At 42.1% G+C, this 25,227-nt stretch overlaps 1 protein-coding gene across 1 annotated transcript in view; it reads left to right on the forward strand.

Annotated features, from left to right (window-relative positions):
- Positions 1-25,227, forward strand: part of IGFBP3 (insulin like growth factor binding protein 3) — a 32,754-nt gene that overhangs the window by 6,397 nt on the left and 1,130 nt on the right. Inside the window, exons 2-3 of the mRNA XM_084857730.1 lie at positions 1,189-1,409; positions 6,295-6,414. Coding sequence (XP_084713856.1) covers positions 1,189-1,409; positions 6,295-6,414 — 341 coding nt within the window. The remainder of the gene's footprint in view (positions 1-1,188; positions 1,410-6,294; positions 6,415-25,227) is intronic.

Consider the following 25,227-nt stretch of genomic DNA (forward strand, 5'->3'; position numbering starts at 1 on the left):
TGATTTCTGGACCACAGCACAGAAATGTTCTCATCTCTGAAATGGATTCCACATTCTTCAAAGTAGCATTAAATATGAAATAATTAAGGATATGGCACAAAACCTAATGTTTACTGTTGCCTCAGCAATTTATAATAGTATCCATTTAATTAAATATGGGCCCATTTGTCATAGGTAGGAAAATCTTAGTTGTTTGTTTCCTCCCCATACAGAATAGAAAGAAACACAGAGCTGTTCATGGCAATAACAAATATGGACACCCTTACAGAGCATTTTATGTAATATGTAATCATTAAGTCAGTAACAAATTACCTGGATTCATTCATTTTTTTATTTATTTTTATTTGGCAAAGTTGTTAACAGATTTCTGATTTGGGTCCAGACATAAACGAACAAGCCACAGTGCAAAGCTGCCCTCTCCTGGTTGGCAATAGAAATGTTTCTTCAAATACAGGGAAGGCAATTTGCTAGATTTTAGTGGTTTTAAAATTACGACTGGGAAAACAAATCAATTTAGAACTTATAGGACAGTTTTCAAATGTCTAAATATAAGTGAAAGATACACAAGCCCTACAACCCAATAATAACGCTGGAATGATAGGTTGAAAAGTCACTAGGTCCCTTCAGTCATGAGAACACTGAACTCTTTCTGTTCAGGAAATAGATCCTGCTGTCTATATGATTCTGAAGGCTACCATCTTCAGACCACTTACTCCAAAATAGTGCCATTGACTTCAGTGGGCTACTCCGGGATAAGTGGCTGGTTTTTAAGCATTGTGGCCTGAGTAGCTGAAAATGTATATATACACACACGTGTGTGTGCGTGTATGCATGTATCTGAAAGCCTAGGTATGTAACTGCATTTGTTCACAATTTGTCCCTTGTTACCTTTGCCTCATCCTTCCCTTTTTTGTTTCCCCACTGTCAAATTGAAGACGAGTCTTCTCCAACCTAGTGCCCTCCAGATGTTTTGGACTACAACTCCCCGCATCCCCCAACCAACTTGAAGGCTGATGTAGATTGCAGGGACCTGTCTTTTTTGTTTGCAACTCCATAACACTCCATGCAGAGGGATGTTTCAATAAAAAAAATAATTTAATAATAATAAGGAACATATTTTATGCAAGCTCTTAAACTATCATTAATGAATGGTTGGCTAACTTTTTTGCACATGTTTTTATTTTAAAGGGAATTCCAGTGATTCAGAAGAAGACCAGAACATCAGTAGCACAGAGAATCAGTCTGTCCCCCCCACACACAGGCTGTTGGATTCCAAGTCACATGCTCACCACACCAAAATAGATGTCATCAGGAAAGAGCATACCAAAAATACCCAGCGCTACAAGTACGACTCACAAAGCACAGACACATTGAATTTCTCTTCTGAGTCCAAACAGGAGACTGAATATGTAAGTATTATTCTTTGTTTAACAGGAAAAGCAACATACGTGTGCTCCCTGAAGGTGACCTCAAATGGATAAAAACTCTTGATACTGTTAGTTGTTGGAGCTTCTGTAGCCACCAGAATGATTAGAATTGGGGATTCTGACAGCTGGACAGCTACAAGATATTTGAATTACGCAGAACCTTTATGAACATGTTTAGTCTATTAATCATTACTTCGCAGAAGGTTAAAAGCTTTGCTCTTTCAGTTATCATACACAAATATAACTAGAGATGCAACCAAATTTCTCCTAAAATGAAATTTTGATGCAAAAATGGAGGTTGCTGTTTGGGAGAAATATCAGAGGAACTTTAAAGGAAACAGCATGAGTTTTGATGGCTAGTTTCTCAAGAGGATGCTACATATCCCTAATTTGGATGCCATAACAAATGTTCATACAGGTTGTTAGTCAAGCTGTGCTGTTGGTATTTATTTGTCTCCCACCGGCACTGAGTGTCCTGTTGGGAGCCCAGAGTTGGTGGACAAAGTCTCTACACAGTAAGCAAAGCTAATAAGATGTGAGTCTTGTGCTATGCGTTATTCACCTAATTTGAGATGAATTAGGAAGTATCAGGAATATCTGAGTAACTTTGAAGGAAGCAAACGTTTTAAGAAGGCTAGTAACATTTCCGAGAGGGGTCAGTACCCATACGTACCGCCCAATTAGACCAGTTATTTTACTAGTAATGCATTGGTTCAGTTTTATTCCTCCTACAGACAAGACAGATTGGGTAATAAATAAAAATGCCTTGCTTTCAGTCTGTGTCTCTGAGCCTGTATCCCAAGCAGCAAATTATAGCAAGTGCTGTGAATGCAGGACTCAGTATCAACTTTTGGCTGGCTATCAAAAGTTTTCTACTGCACATAAAGCAGTGTCTAGCTTCGTTAGTGATTGCTCTGCCATGCTGAAAATGCCTCTGGGCAAAATAACACATGGCGATGAAGTGGCCACTGTTTCTTGTTCCTTATGTGCAGTGCATGAACAAAGTTTGTAGGCCAGCCGGGTTGTAGGAAATGTGAGCAGAGAATACTCTGGTTCATGTACTGTTCTTGGCAGGCAAGCTGCTTATCCCCCATGCCCATGCCAACAGGCACACAAAATGTTGCTGGGTATTTCTTGGCTTTGCATCAAAATACTCATGGCTGATCCAGACACAGCTTTATGTTGTTGAAAAGGAAAAATTGCAGGGAGAGACCACTCCAAAATCCTACAGAAATGGAAAATGCACAGAGTCTGATAAATGTGAAAAGTATCCTAAGCCTGCTCAGTCTGTCACAGTAGAGACATTCCAGAGGGAGTTCAAGGGTGCCTGGATTTTCAGAGCATGCTGTCTCTTTCACAAGGAGGAAACTAAACATCTGTTGTAAGGGGAAATAAGCAGGTTTATTTTATTTCCATGCTACCGTCTTCCAACCCAATCCAAACCTGAGGAACCTTAAATTCTGAAATTGGAATAATTCAGATGTTTACATAGTGACGTAATTTCATAATGTATTCTGGGTGCAAACTGTGAAAGGGCAGATCCTTATGCATTTTTTAAAGTGGGGACTGCAGTACTGGGAGAAGCAGAAGCATTGGTGACAGGGGAGGAATAATAGGTGTGCCAGTGAATTCACGTGGTATCATGAGAGGTAGGATGCCAAGGACGGAAAGTCCATCCAGGCAATGGTTGGTGGGTGGAGTTTGCTAGGTATCAGATTCGATTTTTAGAAACCATCCTCAAATTGCTATGCATCAGCCATGCACAAAATTGCATCTGCAATCCTATGCACCCTTACTTGTGACTCAGTGGAGCTTGCTTCTGATTAAATATCAGAAGATCAGACTCCACCATAAATGTTTTGCATTCCTAGCAATCAGAATCAGATTCCTGAGTACCACCATCCCTGATCTAGACTCATTGTTTGTGAGCCTGCAAAAAACATTGGCCACATGGTTTCAAGTGTCTTTCTCTGCAACCTTAAGGGCTAGAAGATTAATTTTAGGAATGAAATTCTCATATCTTTGAAAGATCACTAATATCAGTGCAGTTATGGTCACAACTGAGTTGGTTTCCAAATCCTTTCAAAACAGATATGAAGGATGGTGGTGATGATTAAAAAAAACTCCTCACTTGACGGCTGTTAATCCAGTTAACTGTTTCTGCTGTCAAATGTAGGATTTTGTTTTGTTTTGTTTTTTAAATCCAGACTAGAAGAAAAGGGATCACAGATTGAGAAATTCCTCTGACTTATTCTGAGTATAACCCTAAAAGTGGTAAATTCAGAGCTCTTTAAAATTGGCTCTGAAGCTGTTTGGGATTTTTAAAATCTCTTTTTGTACATTTAAGCTCAGAAACAACTATCTTTAAAAAGCATGTGACCTGCAGTCAGTGTGTCTCAACTGCTTTGTTTGTTTAAGGAACTGCCAATAAGTGCAGCAATTTAAAGAACATATTCAAAGCCAGGAGCAATTGCCTCTTGTAAGCAAATGTATGAGACCTGTTAGAGAGAACATTTGCTGACCAGAATCTCAGGCTATAAACATATGTAAAAATATTGGGTCTATATGCTTTGGGGGCACTTGAATGAACAGTGCTTTATGTGCAATCTATTGGTATAGCTATTTATATGATTACGTGCCTAATTAAAAAGACACCAATGATGCTTCATGTTGATGTAGTGATACATATACATCTAAGGCCATAAGATCTGTAAACAAAATTTTGTTTGTTTGTTTGGAAGCCTATACTTCTGGAGTCAATGTGGTTCAGTGGTTAGTATTCCAGGGCTTGGTTCTAGGAGACCTTAGGTGGAGGGTCGGGCCCTCAGGGCAAGTTATGCTCTCTCTGTCCCCTTGTTCAAGTGGTAATGGCCTTGCATGAGGTGCTCTCCCACTAGAATCCATGAGCAAGTCTGCAGTCTTTCCAGAGTTCCAGGGCAACCCATGCAAGAAGTCTGTGCCATCAGAAATAGTTTGATCAATGAACCTGCAAAGTTATAGCCCAAGTAATACTTGCAGGCAGTAATCACTCACCCTCCAATGACACCGACATCTCAAATATGCCTTCTGTCTGCAACTGCCGTGTCCGAACTTTTTATAATGTGATGGCTCTTTTGCCACTTCCCAACTACCTCTTCTGAAGATTAATCAGGGGCTGAGGCCTTCACCGAGGGTCATGCTAAGTAGCCTTTGTCTACAAAGTTCATCCCAATTTCTTTTAATCACATTATTGTCCCTGAGGGAACCCTTCTGACATTACCCCAGCAGTGTAGGAATTGGGATGATTCTGTAGTGGGAAGTAATCATACCAGCAGCCCCTTCCACAGGACTTCAGGCTTCTGATGTTACCCCAGCAGCATGGAAGGAGTGATGCTACAGCAGACACCACTGAGGTGATGTCAGAAGGGGCCTAAATGTGTTTCTAAGTAGCTTCAGGCAGATCCACCAGGTGTCTATGGGCAAAACTAAACTTTCTCTTTATAATGAATGGTTGACCTATGCATGCTAGATCACTTTCCCTTTGTGTAAGTGTGCATGGCCCCATTTTGGATCAGGACTGGGGCGCCCCGGGAGGGGGCAGGGGTTAAACCTTTCTATTCCACCTGGGTTTTTTTTGTAAAAGTGCACACACGCTGGGGGTGGGTGTTAAAAAAGGCGGGGGGCTCCACTGGAATTTTGCAAACATTGGGTGGGGTGGAAAGATTTAAACCCTCCCCGCCCAGAGCACCATGGTCCCTATTCCAATCGGGGCCACGCCACACATGCTTACATGGAGTACAGAGATCTACCATGCAGAGCTCCACAATGCATACTAGGTAGAACATTTAGTTTGGCCCTGCATTTCCAGGGTGTGAAGTTCTAGGCTGATATCTCCGCTCCAGGAGAGATGAGGGCTGTAGGGGCTCTACAAGATGAGGATATCAAGAACTAGCCAGCTAGGTAGGGGAGGGAGGAGGAGGCAGCAGGGAGAGAAAAGTACAAAAGGTACAGGATGCTGTTGGGGGAGGGGGGAATTTCCCCAAATCAGGCTGGAACCCTAAAATATGTTAGCTAAAGGAAGTTCATGGAAGGAAGGTTTCCCATCCTCCCCAGTAGCCTCCTGCACCTCATCCCACGTTATTCAAGAGACACCCCCCAACCGACACTTTTCATGGGTCACAGGTGGCTGCAGGGAGGAGGAGGGGGCAGTAAACTTCCCTTCCAATTACTTTCTTACGTTAACTTACCTTAGGATCCACACCACTGCCCTGATTATAAGAGGCTTTTATATCATTCATGTGCAGTTTCAAATGCAAGTAACTGCCCTGATCTTTCTGTGGGGCTCTGTGTATGCAGAAGCAGGATGCGACATGCAGATCTCTGGCTGAAAGGAGACTTTGCACATGCAAATTGGTGCTGTTTTAATTTCCATGTCTGAACAGCATCCAGGCTGGGCATGCATGGCACTTTCGAATAAGCTGCAATTGCACTGTTCAGTGTGCAGAAGGGGGAATGGGGCTGTATTTAGATGACCTGTCCCCTGCCTGCCAAACATCTGTTCAGTGAGATTGCAGCTTATTTGATAGAACTATGTGTGCTTCTGCATGGGAGTACTGTTGGATTGGAGCCAATAAAAATATATATTAAAAAAGTTACGTGAAATAGTAGTGAAACAGCCAGTTTCTTTATGTGCATGTGTGTGAGTACAGTTGCCTTAGTGTAATGTTCAAGAAACCCTCAGCTGAGGAGTTGTCTTTTGTTATCACCTTCCTTAATTCTTCAGTGTGCTTTGCTGTTTTACTGCAGATGTTTATCATGGTGTAAAATACCCTGCTGAGAATATTGGCATGTAAGGATTTCCTGATTTGTAAAATAAATTAATTGACAGGGTCCTTGTCGGAGAGAAATGGAAGACACGCTAAACAACCTAAAGATTCTGAACGTCTTAAGTCCGAGAGGATTGCATATTCCAAATTGTGACAAGAAGGGATTCTACAAGAAAAAACAAGTGAGTTACATTTCTTGGCCATTTCCCCCTGTTTTACCATAGATCAATTCCAGTCTCATCAGCACCACTAAACAAAAAAAAAATAATGTTCAAACCATGCCATTTTAACTGAATGCTAATTTGACACCAGTTTGGGACACCTGTTGGCTTAGCTCCAAAGCAGCATGTCAGGTGTGGCTGGTGTTTTTATTTGCTGTTGTTCATGACAACAGATTAAGTCGGAGAAACCCCATACAGATGAGCTGACCCTACTCCTGGATACCAGTGCCCTTCAGTTAAAAAAAGAAGCAGCTCTCTGAAAAACAAAAACAAAACAAAAAAAGACTGAGCAAAATGTTGCCATCACCATATGACTGTAATAGATCAATGCTTTGAATTGTAAATAGCTGCCTGAGAGTTGCTAGAAGAATTGAGTTGGGTCATATTACAGTCAGCAACTTGAGCAACCTCTCTATATCTGTCCTTTATGCGCTACAGAGGATTGCTTCCAAAATCTAGGTCATGTGATCATGAAAGTGATATGCACTCAACATTTACTTCGCAGTAATGCTGGCCTCTCAAGTGCTCTGGGTTTTCCATCTGCATCAGCCCATGAGGTTGTGACCTTTCTTGACAAATGCAGATCACCACACAGCTACCCATACCTTTGTTAGCTCCAGAATGAACTGCTGCAATGTATTTAATTAGCAGCCATTAAATAGGCAAAAAAATGCACTTTTATTTATGTATGTGTATGTATGTTCAACAATACTTACCTAAACTTATCTGAACTTCCTTAAATAAGATCATGTAGATCTCACCCGTTCCAAAACCAGAGTGAATGGGGTAACATTATGCTGTGATGGGTGTCCCAATGATGCCACTGAACTTGTATATTAAATAATTTGGTGAGAAACTATGATATGGCATTCCGCTGCTAGACATAATGACATCACTGAGGGTAAATGCAGTATTGTGCAACATGAAACATGGATGACAGTGGATGAAACATTTTGAGAGAGGTGCTGAAAGAGAGACAGAAATGGCAGGCATTTTAAAATATTGGTAGGTGAAAACAAACAAACAAACAAAAAGTAATTTTGGCTCAGCCATAATCTGGAACTCTATGATGTGAATAGTGAATCCTTCTCTGTGGCCATATTTTGTGTACTTCTGCTGCGTTGTGTACATGCAATATGGCTTTTTCCTTTCTGAATAATCATCTATCAAGGAGTGGATTTTATGTTCTCTTAGCCTAGTTCTCCTTGAACTGGTAAACCTGTGATTGGCAGTACCACTTTACATTGGGGCTTATAAGATGGAATGTTCCTCAATATATGAAAAATTCCCTCCACATAGAAAGCTAGTTTGTCAGAGAGAATTCCTTTTTGTTTTTATGGAGGAGCATTCCATCATGTGAGCCCCCACCTGCAGTCTGAGGTGCTACAGTCTAGCCGCTAGTTTATCTCCTCAGTGAGAAGTAGTCCTAACCCCATTCTAAAAGGTGGAAATGCCTCTCCTAAGACTTAGTTTCTGGCAGTAAAAGCTTTAAGCTACAATATGCTATTCTTGGCCACACCCTTTTGCCTTCAGCCCTGCCCACCAACAGAATTCAGCCCCTGAGAGCTTCTCTGTATTTAATTTGGTACCCACCCCTGCATTGTAGTCTTATGACCAGTAGCCATAACAGTTTGTAAGGTTGAGTATGTTGGGAATGTAGGAACCTGCATCCTGGCCGATTTAGTCATCATCTTCTTTCCAGTCTTGCTCATTTCTTCTGCACTCTGCCTCCTGGTCCAGTCCTGCCCTCACCAAAACAAAAGTAGCTAACAAAACGACATGCCCATGACAATAGGTTAAAGCAAAGTCTAGACTAGTCTTTGGCCAGACTATAGTGGTTTGCTTTCATGAGGTAGAGAAAATATTCCTGTTTTAGGCATGGTCAAATTCGTTCTTCACTTGTATATTTTTGTGAACCACCCAGAGAGCTTTGGCTATTGGGCGGCATAGAAATGAAATGAAATTAATTAATTAAAGAATGAGCATTTATTTCAACATATGGAGAAAGCCCTTCCTCACTAAAGAACAAACTTAGCCTGCATCCACCTGGGATTTGTGGGCATGGCTTCCAGGTCAGAAGGTTTGGCTTCCTAGCAGGCATGAGCCCCAACACCATCCATTTTCAGAAACTAAGCACCTGGAGGCGATCTACCTGATTTTTAGTAAGCAGTGCATCAGGCATTCTGACCCCTTTTCACAAGGTAGGTTGTATGAAAAACAGATATACAGACAGAAAAAGAGTTTTGCCTGGTGGACCACCCACCTTCCCATGAAAGGTTCCTCAAGCCACACCTCCTGCATCCAGTTGCCATTTTGCAACAGCTCTGCAGCAATGACTGCAGTGCTTTCATTAGAAAATATTATTAGCAAAGCATTCTCTGTGTGTTTTAGCTGGCCTTTTATGTGGTTTGGGAGTTGGAAATGAGGAAAGTCAACATCAAGTGACCAGCCAACCTGCTGTGGATTCCGAAGAGTCCACAGACTTCCCTGTTTAAAAATTGCTGCTCTATATATTGCTTATATTGCTCTATATTGGTTTTCTCTGTGTGTAACATCTTTAAAGGCAGTTGCAATCTGTGGAAGCTGCATTAAATGCATTTGCAAGGACTATATTTCACTGTTTCTCATGTCCAAGAAGGAGTGGTGCAACACTTAATTGATATTTCTCCCTATAGCTTTTCCTCAGTTTATATTTGGGGCTGGAGATTTAATTTAAGTTCCTAATCTAGATTATATTCATTTATAGTCATTGTGGACTACCATGTTTTTCCTTCCTTTTGCTCCCTGCCTTACAAGGGACCACCATAAGTTCCAATTTGTGTTGGAGACAGATTCTAACGACTGCTGGCTTTTATATTTTCAAAACAAGTGGCCACTGATTCTTTGTCCCAGAAAACAACCTTGTCTTAAATAGTCTAGGAAAGAAGACTGGCATTCCACCAGAAACATTTTGTTCTCCCTTTTTTGTTCATTTCACATCCATCCTGAAGAAGTGCTTTGTTGAACTCAAAAGCTCCGTCACTGAATTGTGAATTTTGGTTGGACCTTGTTAAAAAATAGAATGATGATTTAAGCTCCTTTGCTTTAGTGGTGTGCAGCCCCCAGTGGGTTCTGAGGTTGGGGCAGGCAATGTGCCCCCCTCAGTCCCCGGAAATTGGCCACTCCTTAGAATCTAATTTTGTATGCTTTTCATTATTATCTCACCCTTCCTCCAGAGAGCTTAGGGTGGCATACATGAGGGTTACCTCATTTTATCCTCAGAACAGCCCTGTAAGGTTGGTTGGGCTGAGAGATGGTGAGCACCAAAGGTCATCCAGTAAGCATCATGGCTGAACAGGCATCTGAATCCAGGGGCCTATCGACATGGAGACACTTTATGATGTGTTTCCGTTTAAATCCAGATTTTCATCAATTTGGGTTTGCTTCTCCAGCGGCAGATAGTGCCAGCAAAACAATGTATACATTTAAAAAACAACAACAACCCTGCTTACATGGGCCAAATGGCACCTGAAACCACATTGGTCAGGGTTGGGTGGGTAGAATGAACATCATGAACTGCATAGGTGAGGGGCAGTGAATGGGTGGAGCCTTGCTCCCAGCTGCTCTCCTGTGCCCGGGCTCAGTGAAGTACAATCAACAAGAATGAGATGCTTCTGAGTAGGCATGTTTAGCAAACACCTCCCTTCACATCCTCCCTCTCTCGGTGGGAGTAAGGGTTAATTGGGGATATCAGTGTAAAAAAATCATCAGAATTTATGTGGATCTTTGCTCTTCCATATGCACACACAGTCATAACAGCAGGCTTGCTCCCTGCCCCTGTCCTGCTTTCTGTGCTCAGTGAAGTGCAATGGACTGGAATGAGATACGGTGATATGACCCTCGATGGTCTGCGTAGGGACAGGCTAAAGCACATTGAACAGAATGTGATTTACTTCTGGACAGACATGGTTATTGGCCCGGTTTCAGCAGTTGTTCCTTGAGGCAAAGAAAGGAGAGAACTGGGAAGGTGTGTGTGGGGGGGTGAGCATTGCAGGAATGAGTGAAAAAGTACTCTGTGTGTGGGGGGAGGGATCAATGTTTCCCTCTCTTTTTTTGCCATTCAGTAAGCTTTCAGAGGTGCGATAGTACGATGCTGCTGCTCCATGGAGATTTTTTTTTTTGTTTACACAAGGAACCCAAAAGCAACCTGCTGACTTTCTCAGGACTTTTTAAAAAAGAAGTTATTTACTTATGAGTAGACATGGTTATCCATGCCAACTCATTATTCCTTGAGGGAAAGAAATGAGAAAGGAGAGAACTGGCCCCATTCAAATCCAAAGGTGGGGAGATACAGAGACAAGCAGTGATCAGCATAGGGAGAAGCCAAAGGTTAACTCTTTCCATTCCGTAGCTCTCTTATAAGAGTGGAGATTTAAAACTACAGGCTCGCACCTCGCCCCTTTCCCTGCTCCTGCACCTCGCCCCTTGTTTCTGCTCCTTACATCTGAGAAGACATGTTTACAAAGCCCTGATTGTTCGCTCCTGCACATGTCTAAAAAAGCACTTATGAGTGCAGCTTTCCTTCCTCCCCTCTGATCTTTTCATCTGTGAGCCTGGGAGAATGGCTCCCCAGTTTCACCCCTTCTCTCTGCTCCTTACATCTGAATAGACATATTTAGCCAACACCTTTTTCTTGGCAATTAGCCAGTTTGTGGCTTGCAACCCACCCCGATCTTCCTTGCTGCAAATGGATGCAATGGAAAAAGAAACAAAAGACAAGGGGCAGCCCACCTACAGTGACACAACATAAAAACACCCCCCCCTCACCACCACATGTAGTAAGCCACATTTAATTCAGGGATGTGGGCATATGCCACTGGAACTGCGTGGAAGCTGGGTTAAAGGAAAAAATGCGACACAAAATGCCTTTGCGAAAAATACGGGGTTTTGGCTGGAAAGGTCGGGTTTGCTGCGGAGTGGCAACAATGTCATGTGACATAGAAGACTGTAAGTCACAGTAGCACCAGTGTAAACCTCCCATGTAGATAGGCCCCTGATCTCCCTAGTCCAAGTCTAACCGTCTACCTACAGCAGCACACTGGCTTTCTGTGATTTCATATGGGAATCCTGATTTACTTATTGAGCGCACTGCTGATCAGCCTTTGTGGTTGGAACAGAAAGTATTTTTGTTTGTCCCTATGAAATACAAGCACAAATAATTTCCCATAGAGTGAACATATTGGTGCAAATTTATTTCATCTGGTATCAGAGCTGAATAGCGCTAGCAAGTACCTTCAGTGATTGTAGGAGAACTGGGAACATCCCAAATTCCATGACCAGAAAGCCCACATGCTAGTTACATAAATAGGTCAAATTGTCATGCATACCATCATGTAACTGATTTTGCAGGGTGTCCTTCCCCCCTCCCTAGCTGCCTTTTACAGAATTTGGAATCTTTCATTCAGTTTCTTTTTATCAAGACCATGAGGAGCAGGGATGAGAAAATGGGCAGAGGGCTAGCACTTTTAGGGCAGAGAAGGACACAGAGCTCTGCTGTGTGAAGAAAGAGCTTCCTCTGGAGCCTTGGAAGCCATAACCTGAACATTCCCTGTTCTTTATTCTTTTAACAGAAAAAGTCAATACCTTCTTCATACTGATATTTAAAAGACTTGCTTTTCTTAAAACCAAAATATTGAGATGTTGCAGACTTTGTGCAGGCTGCTAAATTTCTCAGTGGAGGCCATATTCCTTTCTCCCTGTTGTGATTATAGCTCTGCAGATTCATTGACTCTGTGGTTTGTTTTATTTATTTTGTTACATTTATATCCTGCCTTTCTTCAATCATGGAATTCAAAGAGGCGTACATAGCGTTCTTAAGCAGTCGCCCAACGAGGCACTGACCAGACTCAGACCTGCTTAGCTTCAGCAAGGTTGTTGAGTCGTGTGCTTTCACACCATGCCTTAGGAACACCTGTGGGACATCATTACATATATTAATCTGGAATAAGCAGTTTCCTGAAAAGGGGATGGAGTATCCATATTCTTAAAAACAAAATGATTTCAAGCAATTTCTCAAAAGTACAACTTTGTTACATAAGAAGAAAGGTATGTTTGTACAGACATGCAATATTTGTCCAAATGTGCACAGTTCTGACTAGCTGACACTTTGGGTGAAACACATCCCCCTCTTCTCCTACTCCCAATCTTCAAGCAATATTGCAGGTCTTTAAAAACTGATTTCCTTTCTTTAAAAAAAAGCAATAATGAAATGTTTAAATAAATAAACATTCATGCTGCACTTCAAAAAATAAAAAGGTGAATAGAGTGAGTAGGAGCAAGACAGATAACTGAGGACCAAACCACACAATACGTTTATTGCATAGTTAGCAACCACGCCTGGTGTTGATTTGTTTTGTCTTTTAAATACTACTTGGTGCAAAGGGTTTCCCTGTTTTAATTGGGACTGCAGCGTGTGTGTGTGTGTGTGTGTGTGTGTGCGCGCGCGCGGGGCGGGGAGGTTGAACCTTTCCCTTCCCACCCTGATCCTGATGAAAATTGCCCCATGCATGGTAATTAGTGTTAGGAAAAAAAGAAGCTCCCATTGGTGTCAAGTATTACATTGTTTAAAATCCCAAGTTTGGTTGCTAATCACATAATAAAAGTAGTATTTGGTTTGACCCCAAGATCAGCATTAGAATTGCTGATGAGTCCATTTGCCAAATGGATTGGGAAGCTGGGGAAAGTCGGACTTGCTGCATAGGAGGAAAAACTGTGGCGAGCCCTTTCTAATATACTCTTAAGGTGCAATCTGCATCCCACTGTGTTCAGTAGGGCTTACTCCCAAGCAAGCAGCCTTACAGTTCAATCTGATATGTGTGTCTACTCAGACGTGACTTCAGTGGGACTTACTCCCAACCAAGCTCCACTGAACTCAGTGAGACTTATTTATGAGTAAACATGTTTAGGATTGCACTATTAGGATTCATATTCCCTTCTCATCCACTAAAATACAATCTTCTTAAGGAGAGACTGCTGTTATCAACATTTGCAACACTTTAAAAAAAAATCTGCTACAACAAAGTAATCATAAGCTTCAAATTAAATTAATCAGCGATAAGTATAGCTTCTGCCAGTTTGTGCTGTTGTCTGGGGTATTAATGAGAACAATAGCAGAATAAATGTTCCTTGAAATCCGTGCAGTCTCTCACAGCTATCATTTGCAGTAATTTCAGATGGCGACTCCATGCAGTAGCAGCTGTTGCAGTGCTCCATATTAGTGTAAGCATCAGATGCATTCCACCAAGGGAGGGCGGGGGGGCAGATTTGAAATCCCAGCAGCTGTGCTCCAGAAGGACTGAGTGTTTGTACTGCTACACTGAACAGTCTTTCAGAATGGTTGACAATTTCAAATGTGCCTTTGGGGCTCTGTCCTGTCAGATGTAGAGCATTCTTCTGTGGTCTCACATGCTCTCCTGCTTGGCTACCCCATACACACCTGTCCCTGTCTCCCTTTCAGCAAGAGCATAACTACATATTACATGCAAACATGTAACCCCAACAGTATCTTCTTCTAAGGAAAAACCACATCAGAAGGGGGAGAATATACATCTAGAACCCTGCCCAGTTCTAGGAGGAGGGGATAAATTGATTTGAAGAGGGGAAGCTGTAGGGGAAAAACAGCAAGCAGGGAAAGGCTTAAGCATCTTTCCCTGCATTTCAGTGTGCCCCATCCTGAAGCTGCTTTTTTTCAGAAGAAGCTGCCACCAGTTTTCTTACATGCATTTGTGTGTAAGGTGTAGTTAGGCCTCAAGTGTTGAGATGGCTTCTCTACCTTATAGGTGATATCAGCAAATTGGACATCACAGGTAGAGTGAACACAAAGCGGCATTAAGGGTCTAGTTCTCACTGTGGTGGTAAACTTGGTTCTGGACTGTACCACTTAAGAGTGCAGGTAGGGGCTTATATGCTGGAATGCTCCATATTTATTTATATTTAAAACATTTGCATCCCGCCCTATATCATTAAGATCTCCCAAATAGAAGGCTGGCTGGAAATTACAGAACAGGCGTTAGGGGTGTTTTTTTAAGCCGTTGGAAATTTCTGATACAGATTATGTGCTGCTACTTAATCGATTTGTGGAGAGTTGGATGGGGAGAGAGTATTGATGACAACTCCTGGCCCAGAGTGCACATGCTCTTTTATTAATGAAGTGGCAGAGGTAGAAAGTCAACTTCCTACCACAGTGTTGTAGGTATGGGATAAGCATGATTGACTGTAAGCTACTGATTGACTCTAAGCTATAAAAGTCAGGCATTTTCAAGCCCAGCACCATTATGCTATGCATAACTTGGTATCTGTAAATTAGTGATACTACCATAATTATAGAGATCACCTCCAGTAGGTATGAACTGAACTCCCACTGCTCCTCACATAAATGTGGTATCCTGAGTTTGAACATAGTCTACAAATATCATTTCCTTGTTAGGGTGACATCATGGATGTGTTTTGCATAGAAATTAGCAGCGATTTTGGTGGGGTGGACATTTTTCTGAAAACCCAATTAGATTGTACAGGTATTTGCTTCCTTCCCAGATTAGTCGCATGCACGACCCCACTGAAGCAGGGATCATGCAGTAGACAGGATGATGTTACAATGCTATTTAGCTAATCAGACTTGGCTATGTGGTGACTTCACTGAGGGCAGATGATGGGGGCAATGTAATTAACTAAGTACACTTTCTTGGTTAAAAGAAATGGCTGAAAGGGAGGCGTTTTTCAGCTCTGCCAAAGGTTTTTGAATAGTTTCAACTCATCTCTAGTGTTTTGCTTCATAGAGTGTCATGCTCTTTGGTTTCCATATTTGCCATTAAGTTGAAATCAATCTGGGCAATGACACCAGGGATTGGTTGATTGGTAGTTAGGTTTACATGCTTGGTGATGGTGGTTCTTTGTTTTCAATAATTTCTGTTGCATGTGGCTTGGCTCACGTATTTGCCATATGTGGAATACCTGCTTGGCCAGACACCCTAATTTGATCCATCTTGATTAGTCCTGTTCTCTGTTTATAACATGCCATGGTCTGGATGATACCAGTGAATCTGCTGGAGACGGCTATGTGCAGTACCCTGCTCTGGGACAAGGGGTTGTGCTTCACGGCCTTCTGATTTCTTCCAGACGCACGATTCTCCGTTTCTGAGTGAAATTAAGTACTGAAGAAGGACAAATTCAGTTTTCAAAAAATGATTGTATTCTCTGTTACTGTGCCTAAAACCAACAAAACCATGATGTGCTCTCTTCCTGCCTCAGTCATTCATTTTCTGTAACAGCAGAAAAATAGGCTATATAATTTGCTGTTTGAAATTACATATTGACCGTATTTTCTTGCAGAGCAAGTCTCTCCTGCTGTGTTGCCCATGAGATGCAAATCCATGGTGACATATTAGTACGGTACTTATACAGCTGGCTGGGAAGTTACAGAAAGCCATTTGAGCCAATATACATGAATCATTACACTGTGTTCTCCATCCCACCCCTCACAGTGCCACCCCTGTCTGCCCACTTTATCTATTGCTATTGCAGTAGCATTGCTACCTGCATACCTGGGCTATGTTGCTACCATAATGACACACATTGTGACAGCTGCACTGCTTGTGCAGTTCGTGCACTCCTGGTCCTTTCTCATCTGTTTGCTGGTGCAAACTTATCATAGGATCAGGTTGTAAATGTAATATTTTAAAAGAAGTGATTTTGATTCCTTCCTTGGTGCTGTTGCTTTCTTACCATTCAGAAGCATTAATGTGGCATTTCCTAAGAAATAACATTGGTTGCTATTTTAAAGGCTGCTATTAAAGAAAATTGATAACAGCTGTTCCTCCCTGCCATGAGGCTAAGGGCAAAACCCCATAGAGTTAAATTTCAGCGTTTAGATTGAATATTAAGGAATTCTTCTGGGCTGCAGAACAGAGGGCAATGGAATTGGTTGCCTGGGGAAGTTGCCAGTTGCCTAGGGAATCTCCTTCACTGGCATTTTTAGGGAGAGGCTAGGTAAACATATGTCAGGAATGGTTAAGTCTAAGCCACAGTGCAGGGGATGAAGGCGGGGGGAGGCATTGCTTTGCTTTCAAGTTTCCTATCATGTTCTCAAGTTTTTCTCAGCAACGATGAAGATTAGAAGGTAGCTTAAAAAACAAAACAAAACTGAAGATCCCTGGATATCTAATAAGATTTTGGAAGCTGCACAGAATTTCCTCACTGGCCAAACACCATGAAGTCAGAGAAGAGATTTGCAACAGAAATGTTAAGCAGTAATAGTAATACACAAAAGAATAGCCTACATTACAAGAACTGGTTGGGTCTTATCCATATAGTACATACAGTTCTGTTTGTATTCCCCACTAATATGAAATTCTGCATTCAAGTAATCCAGATTTCTGCACCAAAAAAGCTGATTTCTGCAATGGGTATGAATTATTCAAATTAAGCAGATTGCATAATTTCTGTTATTTGCAGTCTTACCTGGGATTTTGTATTGTTTTGCATCATTTATTCTGTTTCTGCTAGTCATAGGAAGGGATAGGAAGCACTGAAGCAAAGGACCTTAGCCACTGGAAATTTTATTCTGCCTGCTGCATGAGTTATTCTGATTCTGGCTGCTGAATGGTTGTTGTAAAGACTAGTGAGATTGAGATAATATATGTGAAGTGCTCTGAACATAAGAACTGTTGTGTTGGATCACCAGCACACATCTATCGCTGCCTTACCCAGTCTGGTGGGAGTTGCAGTCCCACACATCTGGAGGGCACCAGATTGGGGAAGGCTGATTTAACCTCATACTCTATTTCCAGCCATGACTAGCTACATGGCTCTCCAAACTTGGCAAGAAGGGCACAAAGTTGACAGCCCTCTGCTATTATTTCTCTTCAGCATCTGGTGTTCAGAGGGATGCTGCCACTAATAATAGACCTAAACTTCACAAATGGGTCTAATTCTTTTAAATACATCCATGCTAGTAGCCTTTACTGCATCCTGTGATAGTGAACTCCAGGAACCAGTTTTGTGCAGAAAAAGTTCAAACTTAATAGTGAATCAATTTGGTTACGTGAGTTCTAGAATTATCAGAGAGAGAGAGAGAGAAATGAGTCGCAATCCACTTTAAGAACCCCGTTCATTCATAAAGCACTATATAAATGCTAGATGTTGCTGTTGTTGTTATTAATTATAACAGTGTATTGAAGAAACTGCATTTAAACCAGAGCAATCCAGAATTCACCTATGTAGTTAAGGAACAAATCAAAGCAATTTTTTATATGTTCTCCCCTACATGTATCGACGGCCACCAACTTGGATGGCTTTAAAAGAGGATTAGACAAATTCATGGAGGATAACTATCAATGGCTACTAGTCATGATGGCTATATATTACCTCTGCTATCAGAGGTAGCAAGCCTGTCAATAACAGTTGTTGGGGAACACGAGCAGGAGGGTGCTATTGCAGTCATGTCTGGTTTGAGGACTTTTCATAGGCATCTGATTGGCCACTGTGGGAACAGAATGATAGACTAGATGGGGCTTTGGTTGATCCAGCTCAGCTGTTTTTATTCCCCACCATTACTTTATCCAGTCAGTCAGTAATGCTTTCCTGTGTGACCTCAAAATAGGCATGTGTTGATTAATGCAGGGCCTGATCTTTCATTCTGTGACTGTGCTCTGTTTAAGCACATAGGATTGTTGCATATGAGGAGGGCTGAAGAGCCAGCATTGTGTTATTCTAGCATGTGGCATGATGTTTGCTTTTCCTGCCCAAAGGTATAGAGAGAATACACCCTTTATTTTTCAGCTAGAATAAGTGGTGTTAGTTCATATACTGTAATGATATAAACATGGATAAAACAAACATTTGGGAGGGAGAGGAGTCTGCCCAGCACAATACTCAGCTTTTTGAGGAACACAGGCCCTAGAAGGTTGTGGGTGATGCTGGCTCCATGGCAGGAGACGGCAGCCAGAGAAGACGGTTTTTCCGACTAAGGAAGCACTACAGTGACCAGCTCCTCCCAAACCGTCCTAGCTGAGGAATTGTAGAGCTAACAGAGATGGGGGATAAAAAGAGCCCAAACCACTCATAATACAAATAAGCTTCCTGTTTTGCTAAACATCTTCACTCATCCAGAACTTCTTGATGTCCTGTAGGTCACATGTGTGTGATACTTGAATCTTCCTTAAATCCCTGGGTCTCGGACAGGGTGTGGTGGGGGAATGGTAGTCTCTACAGGGAAGGAGGCAATGCAGTCATGAAAAGAACTGTCTGCAACTAGAAGGAGGGCTGCAAAAGGAGAGTGAAAAGTAAGCAAAACCAAGGGATGCAGCAACAACAACAAAATTAAGCAGATTATTTCCAGATTTCCTCTGTGTTTTGAAGATAAGTGGTTTTCCTTAGGGAAACTACTGAACACATAAACAAAGCATCAGTATTTAGAATTAATTTTTCACCAGCTTGCTTCTGAATAAATGGAGTGATTTTGCAACTATAAGAAATGAAAACACCCCATTCCAATTTTATTGTCATGGAGAATCTCCATCATTTGACTAGAATGTGTTCTGAATAAGCCCCATGTGCTCTGGAGGAGATTTGTTTCAGTCAAAATATTGATTTCTTATTTTATATGTTAAGTATTTTGTTCCAAGAAAAAAACATTTATGTGTGAAATACATTAGAAATTTGGGACACCAGCATAGTAAAGCGGGGGAGAGATTAAAAAAAAATCATGCATCCCTTGGTTATTTATTTATTATTTATTTTAGCAATCAAATTTATATACCATTTTCACAAAGTTTCAAAGCAGTGAACATACAATGTCATATCAAACAGCAATAAAATATAACAATAAAACAACACAATAATGAAAATGTTAATCAGCGGTGAAACTGGGCGCTCTGCTGTGTGCTACAGACCATAGCTGGCTGGTTCTCACTTCAGGAAAAGCCTGTGTGAAGAGATGGGTCTTGAGAAGATGTCTAAACATCAGAGCTCTGGGGGCCTGTCTAGTGACAGCTGGTAAAATGTTCCAGAGGGTGGGCGCTGCAGCACCAAATTGTTGTTGTTGTTGTTCAGTCGTTCAGTCGTGTCCGACTCTTCGTGACCCCATGGACCATAGAACGCCAGGCCTTCCTGTCCTGCGCTCTCTCCCGGAGCGTGCTCAAGTTCATATTCATTGCATCCGTGATGCTATCTAGCCATCTCATCCTCTGCCGTCCCCTTCTCCTTTTGCCTTCAGTCTTTCCCAGCATCAGGGTCTTTTCCAGGGAGTTTTCTCTTCGCATTAGGTGGCCAAAATATTGGAGCTTCAGCTTCATTATCTGTCCTTCCAATGAGCAGTCAGGGTTGATTTCCTTTAGGATGGACTGATTTGACCTCCTTGCAGTCCAGGGGACTCGTAAGAGTCTTCTCCAGCACCACAGTTCGAAAGCATCAATTCTTCGGCGCTCAGCCTTCCTTACAGTCCAGCTCTCACAGCCATACATTACTACTGGGAAAACCATAGCTTTGATTAGACGGACCTTTGTCGGCAAGGTGATGTCTCTGCTTCTTACTATGCTGTCTAGGTTTGCCATAGCTTTCCTCCCAAGGAGCAAGCGTCTTTTAATTTCATGGCTACAGTCACCGTCTGCGGTGATCTTGGAGCCCAAGAAAGTAAAATCTGTCACTGCTTCCATTTCTTCCCCTTCTATATGCCAGGAAGTGATAGGGCCAGATGACATGATCTTAGTTTTTTTTAATGTTGAGTTTCAAACCAGCTTTTGCACTCTCCTCTTTCACCCTCAACAAGAGGCTCTTGAGATCCTCTTCGCTTTCTGCCATTAGGGTGGTATCGTCTGCATATCGGAGGTTGTTGATAATTCTCCCGGCAATCTTAATTCCGACCTCTGATTCATCCAACCCGGCATTTCTCATGATGTACTCTGCATATAAGTTAAATAAGCAGAGTGACAATATGCAGCCTTGTCGTACTCCTTTCCCAATTTGGAACCAATCGGTTGTTCCATGTCTGGGTCTTACTGTTGCTTCTCGGCCCTCGTACAGGTTTCTCAGGAGACAGGTAAGGTGGTCTGGTACTCCCATCACTTTAAGAATTTGCCACAGTTTGTTGTGATCCACACAATCAAAGGCTTTAGCGTGGTCAATGAAGCAGAAATAGACGTTTTTCTGGAATTCTCTTGCTTTCTCCATGATGCAGCGAATGTTGGCGATTTGATCTCTAGTTCCTCTGCCTCTTCGAAACCCAGCTTGTACTTCCGGTAGTTCTCGATTCGCATACTGCTGAAGCCTAGCTTGTAGGATTTTGAGCATCACCTTGCTGGCATGTGAAATGAGCGCAATTGTGCGGTAGTTTGAACACTCTTTGGCGTTGCCCTTCTTTGGAATTGGAATGTAAACTGACCTTTTCCAGTCTTGTGGCCACTGTTGAGTGTTCCAGATTTGTTGGCATATTGAATGCAGCACTTTAACAGCATCATCTTTTAGGATTTTAAATAGCTCGGCTGGAATACTGTCATCTCCGCTAGCTTTGTTGTTACTAATGCTTCCTAAGGCCCACTTGACTTCACTCTCTAGGATGTCTGGCTCAAGTTCAGTGACCGCACTATCATGGCTATCAGGGACATTCAGATCTTTCCTGTACAGTTCTTCTGTGTATTCTTGCCACCTCTTCTTAATCTCATCTGCTTCTGTTAGGTCCCTGCCTTCTTTGTCCTTGATCATGCCCGTCTTTGCACAAAACGTTCCCTTGAGATCTCCAATTTTCTTGAAGAGATCTCTAGTCTTTCCCATTCTGTTGTTTTCCTCGATTTCTTTGCATTGTTCATTTAAGAAGGCCTTCTTGTCTCTCCTTGCTATTCTCTGAAACTCTGCATTCAGTTGGATATGTCTTCCCCTTTCTCCTTTGCTTTTCGCTTCCCTTCTTTCCTCAGCTACTTGTAAAGCCTCATCAGACAGCCACTTGGCTTTCTTGCATTTCTTTTTCTTTGGGACGGATTTCGTTGCTGCCTCCTGAACAATGTTACGGACCTCCGTCCATAGTTCCTCAGGCACTCTGTCTATCAGGTCTAATCCCTGAAATCTATTCCTCACCTCCACTGTATATTCATCAGGGATATGATTTAGGTCATACCTGAAAGGTTTAGTGGTTTTCCCTACGTTCTTCAATTTAAGCCGAAATTTTGCAAGAAGCAGCTCATGATCTGAGCCACAGTCAGCTCCAGGTCTTGTTTTTACTGACTGTATGGAGCTTCTCCATCTTTGGCTGCAAAGGACATAATCAATCTGATTTCGATATTGACCATCTGGTGACGTCCATGTGTAGAGTCGCCTCTTGTGCTGTTGGAAAAGAGTGTTTGCTATGATCAGCATGTTCTCTTGGCAAAACTCTATTAGCTTTTGTCCTGCTTCATTTTGTACACCAAGGCCATGCCTGCCTGTTATCCCGGTGATTTCTTGACTTCCTACTTTAGCATTCCAATCCCCTATGATGAAGAGGACATCTTTTTTTGGTGTTAGTTCTAGAAGGTGTTGTAGGTCTTCATAGAACCGATCAACCTCAGCTTCTTCGGCCTCAGTGGTTGGGGCATAGACTTGAATTACTGTGATGTTGAATGGTTTGCCTTGGATTTGTACTGAGATCATTCTATCATTTTTAAGATTGTACCCCAGTACTGCTTTTCCCACCCTTTTGTTGACTATGAGAGCTACTCCATTTCTTCTAAGGGATTCTCGCCCACAATAGTAGATATGATGGTCACCTGAATTAAATTCACCCATGCCTGTCCATTTTAGTTCGCTGATTCCCAAAATGTCGATGTTCAATCTTGCCATCTCATGTTTGACCACCTCCAGCTTACCTTGATTCATTGATCTGACATTCCAGGTTCCTAAACAATATCGTTCTTTACAGCATCGGATTTTCTTTTCACCGCCAGACACATCCACAGCTGAGTGTCCTTTCGGGTTTGGCCCAGCCGCTTCACTCTTTCTGGCGCTACTTGGAAATACCCTCTGCTCTTCCCCAGTAGCATATTGGACACCTTCCGACCTGAGGGGCTCATCTTCCGGCGTCATATCTTTTAGCCTTGTGATACGTTCCATGGGGTTTTCTTGGCAAGAATACTGGAGTGGGTTGCCATTTCCTTCTCCAGTGGACCACATTTTGTCAGAACTCTCTGCCATGACCTGTCCATCTTGGGTGGCCCTGCACGGCATAGCTTATGGCTTCACTGAGTTACGCAAGCCCCTTCGCCACAACAAGGCAGTGATCCATGAAGGGGCAGCACCAAATGCTCGGCTGCAAGTGTTGCTGAGGCGAACTTCAGCAGCATGTAGCACCCTTCTTATTTTTGCCTATCACTCTTTTGCCTTCTTATCATTGAGTTGCTAGGATACTGTCACCCTAGTTCAGCGGTGTCCTGATTGGGCTAAGAGGCAGCATTCCTGTCTCCTTCCTCCTAATCAGTGCAGCGCAACTGGCTAAGTGATAATACGTTGCCCTTTGGCAGCATGGAAGGTTCCTTTTCATCTTGTCTGCTATCATGGATGGGTGTGTCTAGAATCTGTGAAGGAGGACTGAGAGACTTCAAACAGATTTTGACTTCCCCAAGGTCCCTATGACATGGTTGGAGAATCTGAAATCCTGCTCTGGCAACTTGGGAACCTTTTACACATGACATTGGCAAACTTTCTTTTTCTTTTGCCACCAGTGGGGACTGGCAGCTAATTCTGGCTGTCTAAGGAGTATATCTGTATGATGCTTGTGTTTGTTGCATACACACATTTTTAACATCTAAAAACCATATAGCGTCCAAATTGCCATTCTGCAGATGGTAATTGTGGGCTCAGATGAGGCCACAATCTTCTGTAATTGACTGATCCTCTTTTTCTTAGGATGATCCTGCTTTGTTACATTCTTTTTTTTTTTCCTTTTGCACGGGGAAGAGTTAGGATTTTCAGGCCATGTGACTTATATTTCCCCAAGAATATCTTTGTTGTAGTACATAGTTAAATGAAGACTGGTAAATTCATGCTGTGTTCTCTAAAAATATTTTTTCCGGAGTCAAATTAACTTTGCCAGAGCTCTAATGTCGCAGCAGTGGGACACTCCCTGAATCAAATAGCATAAAACCTATTCACAGTACAATTAACATGTAGAAGGTGAGTTCCTCAATTTGGGAGAAATTTAACCATGGAATGCATAATAAGAGATTTCTGTAGAGCAGGGTTTTCTAAAAAGGCATCAGCACTGAGATATGTGTGATCTGGACATAACCATTGTTATTTTTAACTGACAGAAAATGGCCTCTCTTGCCCACCATCTTTACTAAATTAATTATTAATGGAGCAAACTTCTGCTTTTGATCTTTGGATAAATCATGCTAGGCAATTGCATTTTCTCTAGACGTTATCTAGGTTATGTATTTGGGCAACCGTGTGCATAAAAAAATAGACACGTAGACCTCCAATATACCTAGCAGTTGTTGAAGTGATAACTCTGTTGAAGGGGATTATGTATCTGCTAATAAATGTCAGCTGCAAGCCTGGAATTCCTCTGTCAAACAGATGCAAGTGGAGTTGTTACTGCTGCCAAAACTGTCTTGATCAGGCATGTGCTCTCTTTGAGGCCTATCAAGAATCAACTGCCTTTCTTTCCCAAATAAAGGGTCCATGCATAACTCCCTTACCCGTGAGATTTCCATAGATCCATTAAAAGTTGATGTAACTCCATGGTGGTGGACAGCTGTAGTGTGTAGTGTTACTTGAAGTGATTTATAAGGCTTCTCCACATTTTGGGGCTACTAAGAATAGCTTTTATGGTGCGATAACGAGAACCTTAATAGCCGTTTGGCATTGGAGGTAAACTTTCATTGTAATTCTTCTGTGAGGATCATCAAAATTCCACTCATTCCCAGCACTGGCAGTGTTGATAAGATGAAGATGTATGGCTTAGGCCTTGAGCCTCAAACCACGTACACAGTGGAAATTCTCTGACACCACCAGGTCCTTTCAGTTTGACAATTCAGACCTGGCACCCTGATCTTAAATGTTTTGCCCAAGTATATGCCTGTGGCACCAGGGGATCCTCATACCCAAATAAACCAGTTAGGGCACAGCATAGCCAAAGTTAAGTAGTTAACTTCTGCTTAATTCTGATGGATGGGTAATGATGTTCATATCCCTTTCCCATTGAAATCAGTGGGACTTAAAAATGCTCAGCATTGTCTCAACTGTGTCTTAACTGTTCAGGTACCTGATTTTACTATGTCTTTTCTTCCCAGGCTAATATGACTCCACACAGTGGCCCATGTGTCCCATTTCATTAATGTATTTTGCCACCAAGTCTTAGAGTGAAGAAAGGCAAAACATTTTAAGAATGAGGCAGATTTTAGCATTGTTGCTGCCCTCCAGATGCATGTTTTTCTGACTTAGGGCAATCTCTGAAGGGGAAAAAAAAGATTTTGTAGATTCTTTGTATAATTCAGTTTGAACTAGGAAAAGACTAAATTATTAGCTAACACCCATTACATCGCCATCACACACACCTCTCTCTCTCTGCCCAAATCTCTGGGAGAGTTTTGCCACAGCCCTTCTAAATGTTTAACAGAAGAGGGTGTGCAAATAAATGTATATGTGGCACTTTAAAATAAAAGGGAGCACAGTCTGTCTAAGGCATGAGGAGAACGGCAAGACTGAGGGTTGATGCAGCTTCTTGTCATGGGAATCAGCTCAGTGATCCTGCTGGTCCAGTAAACCAGCTGG

This window comes from Heloderma suspectum, chromosome 5 (assembly GCF_057233095.1).
Source record: "Heloderma suspectum isolate Gila_16-S chromosome 5, 16-S_ref, whole genome shotgun sequence".
Lineage (NCBI taxonomy): Eukaryota > Metazoa > Chordata > Lepidosauria > Squamata > Helodermatidae > Heloderma > Heloderma suspectum.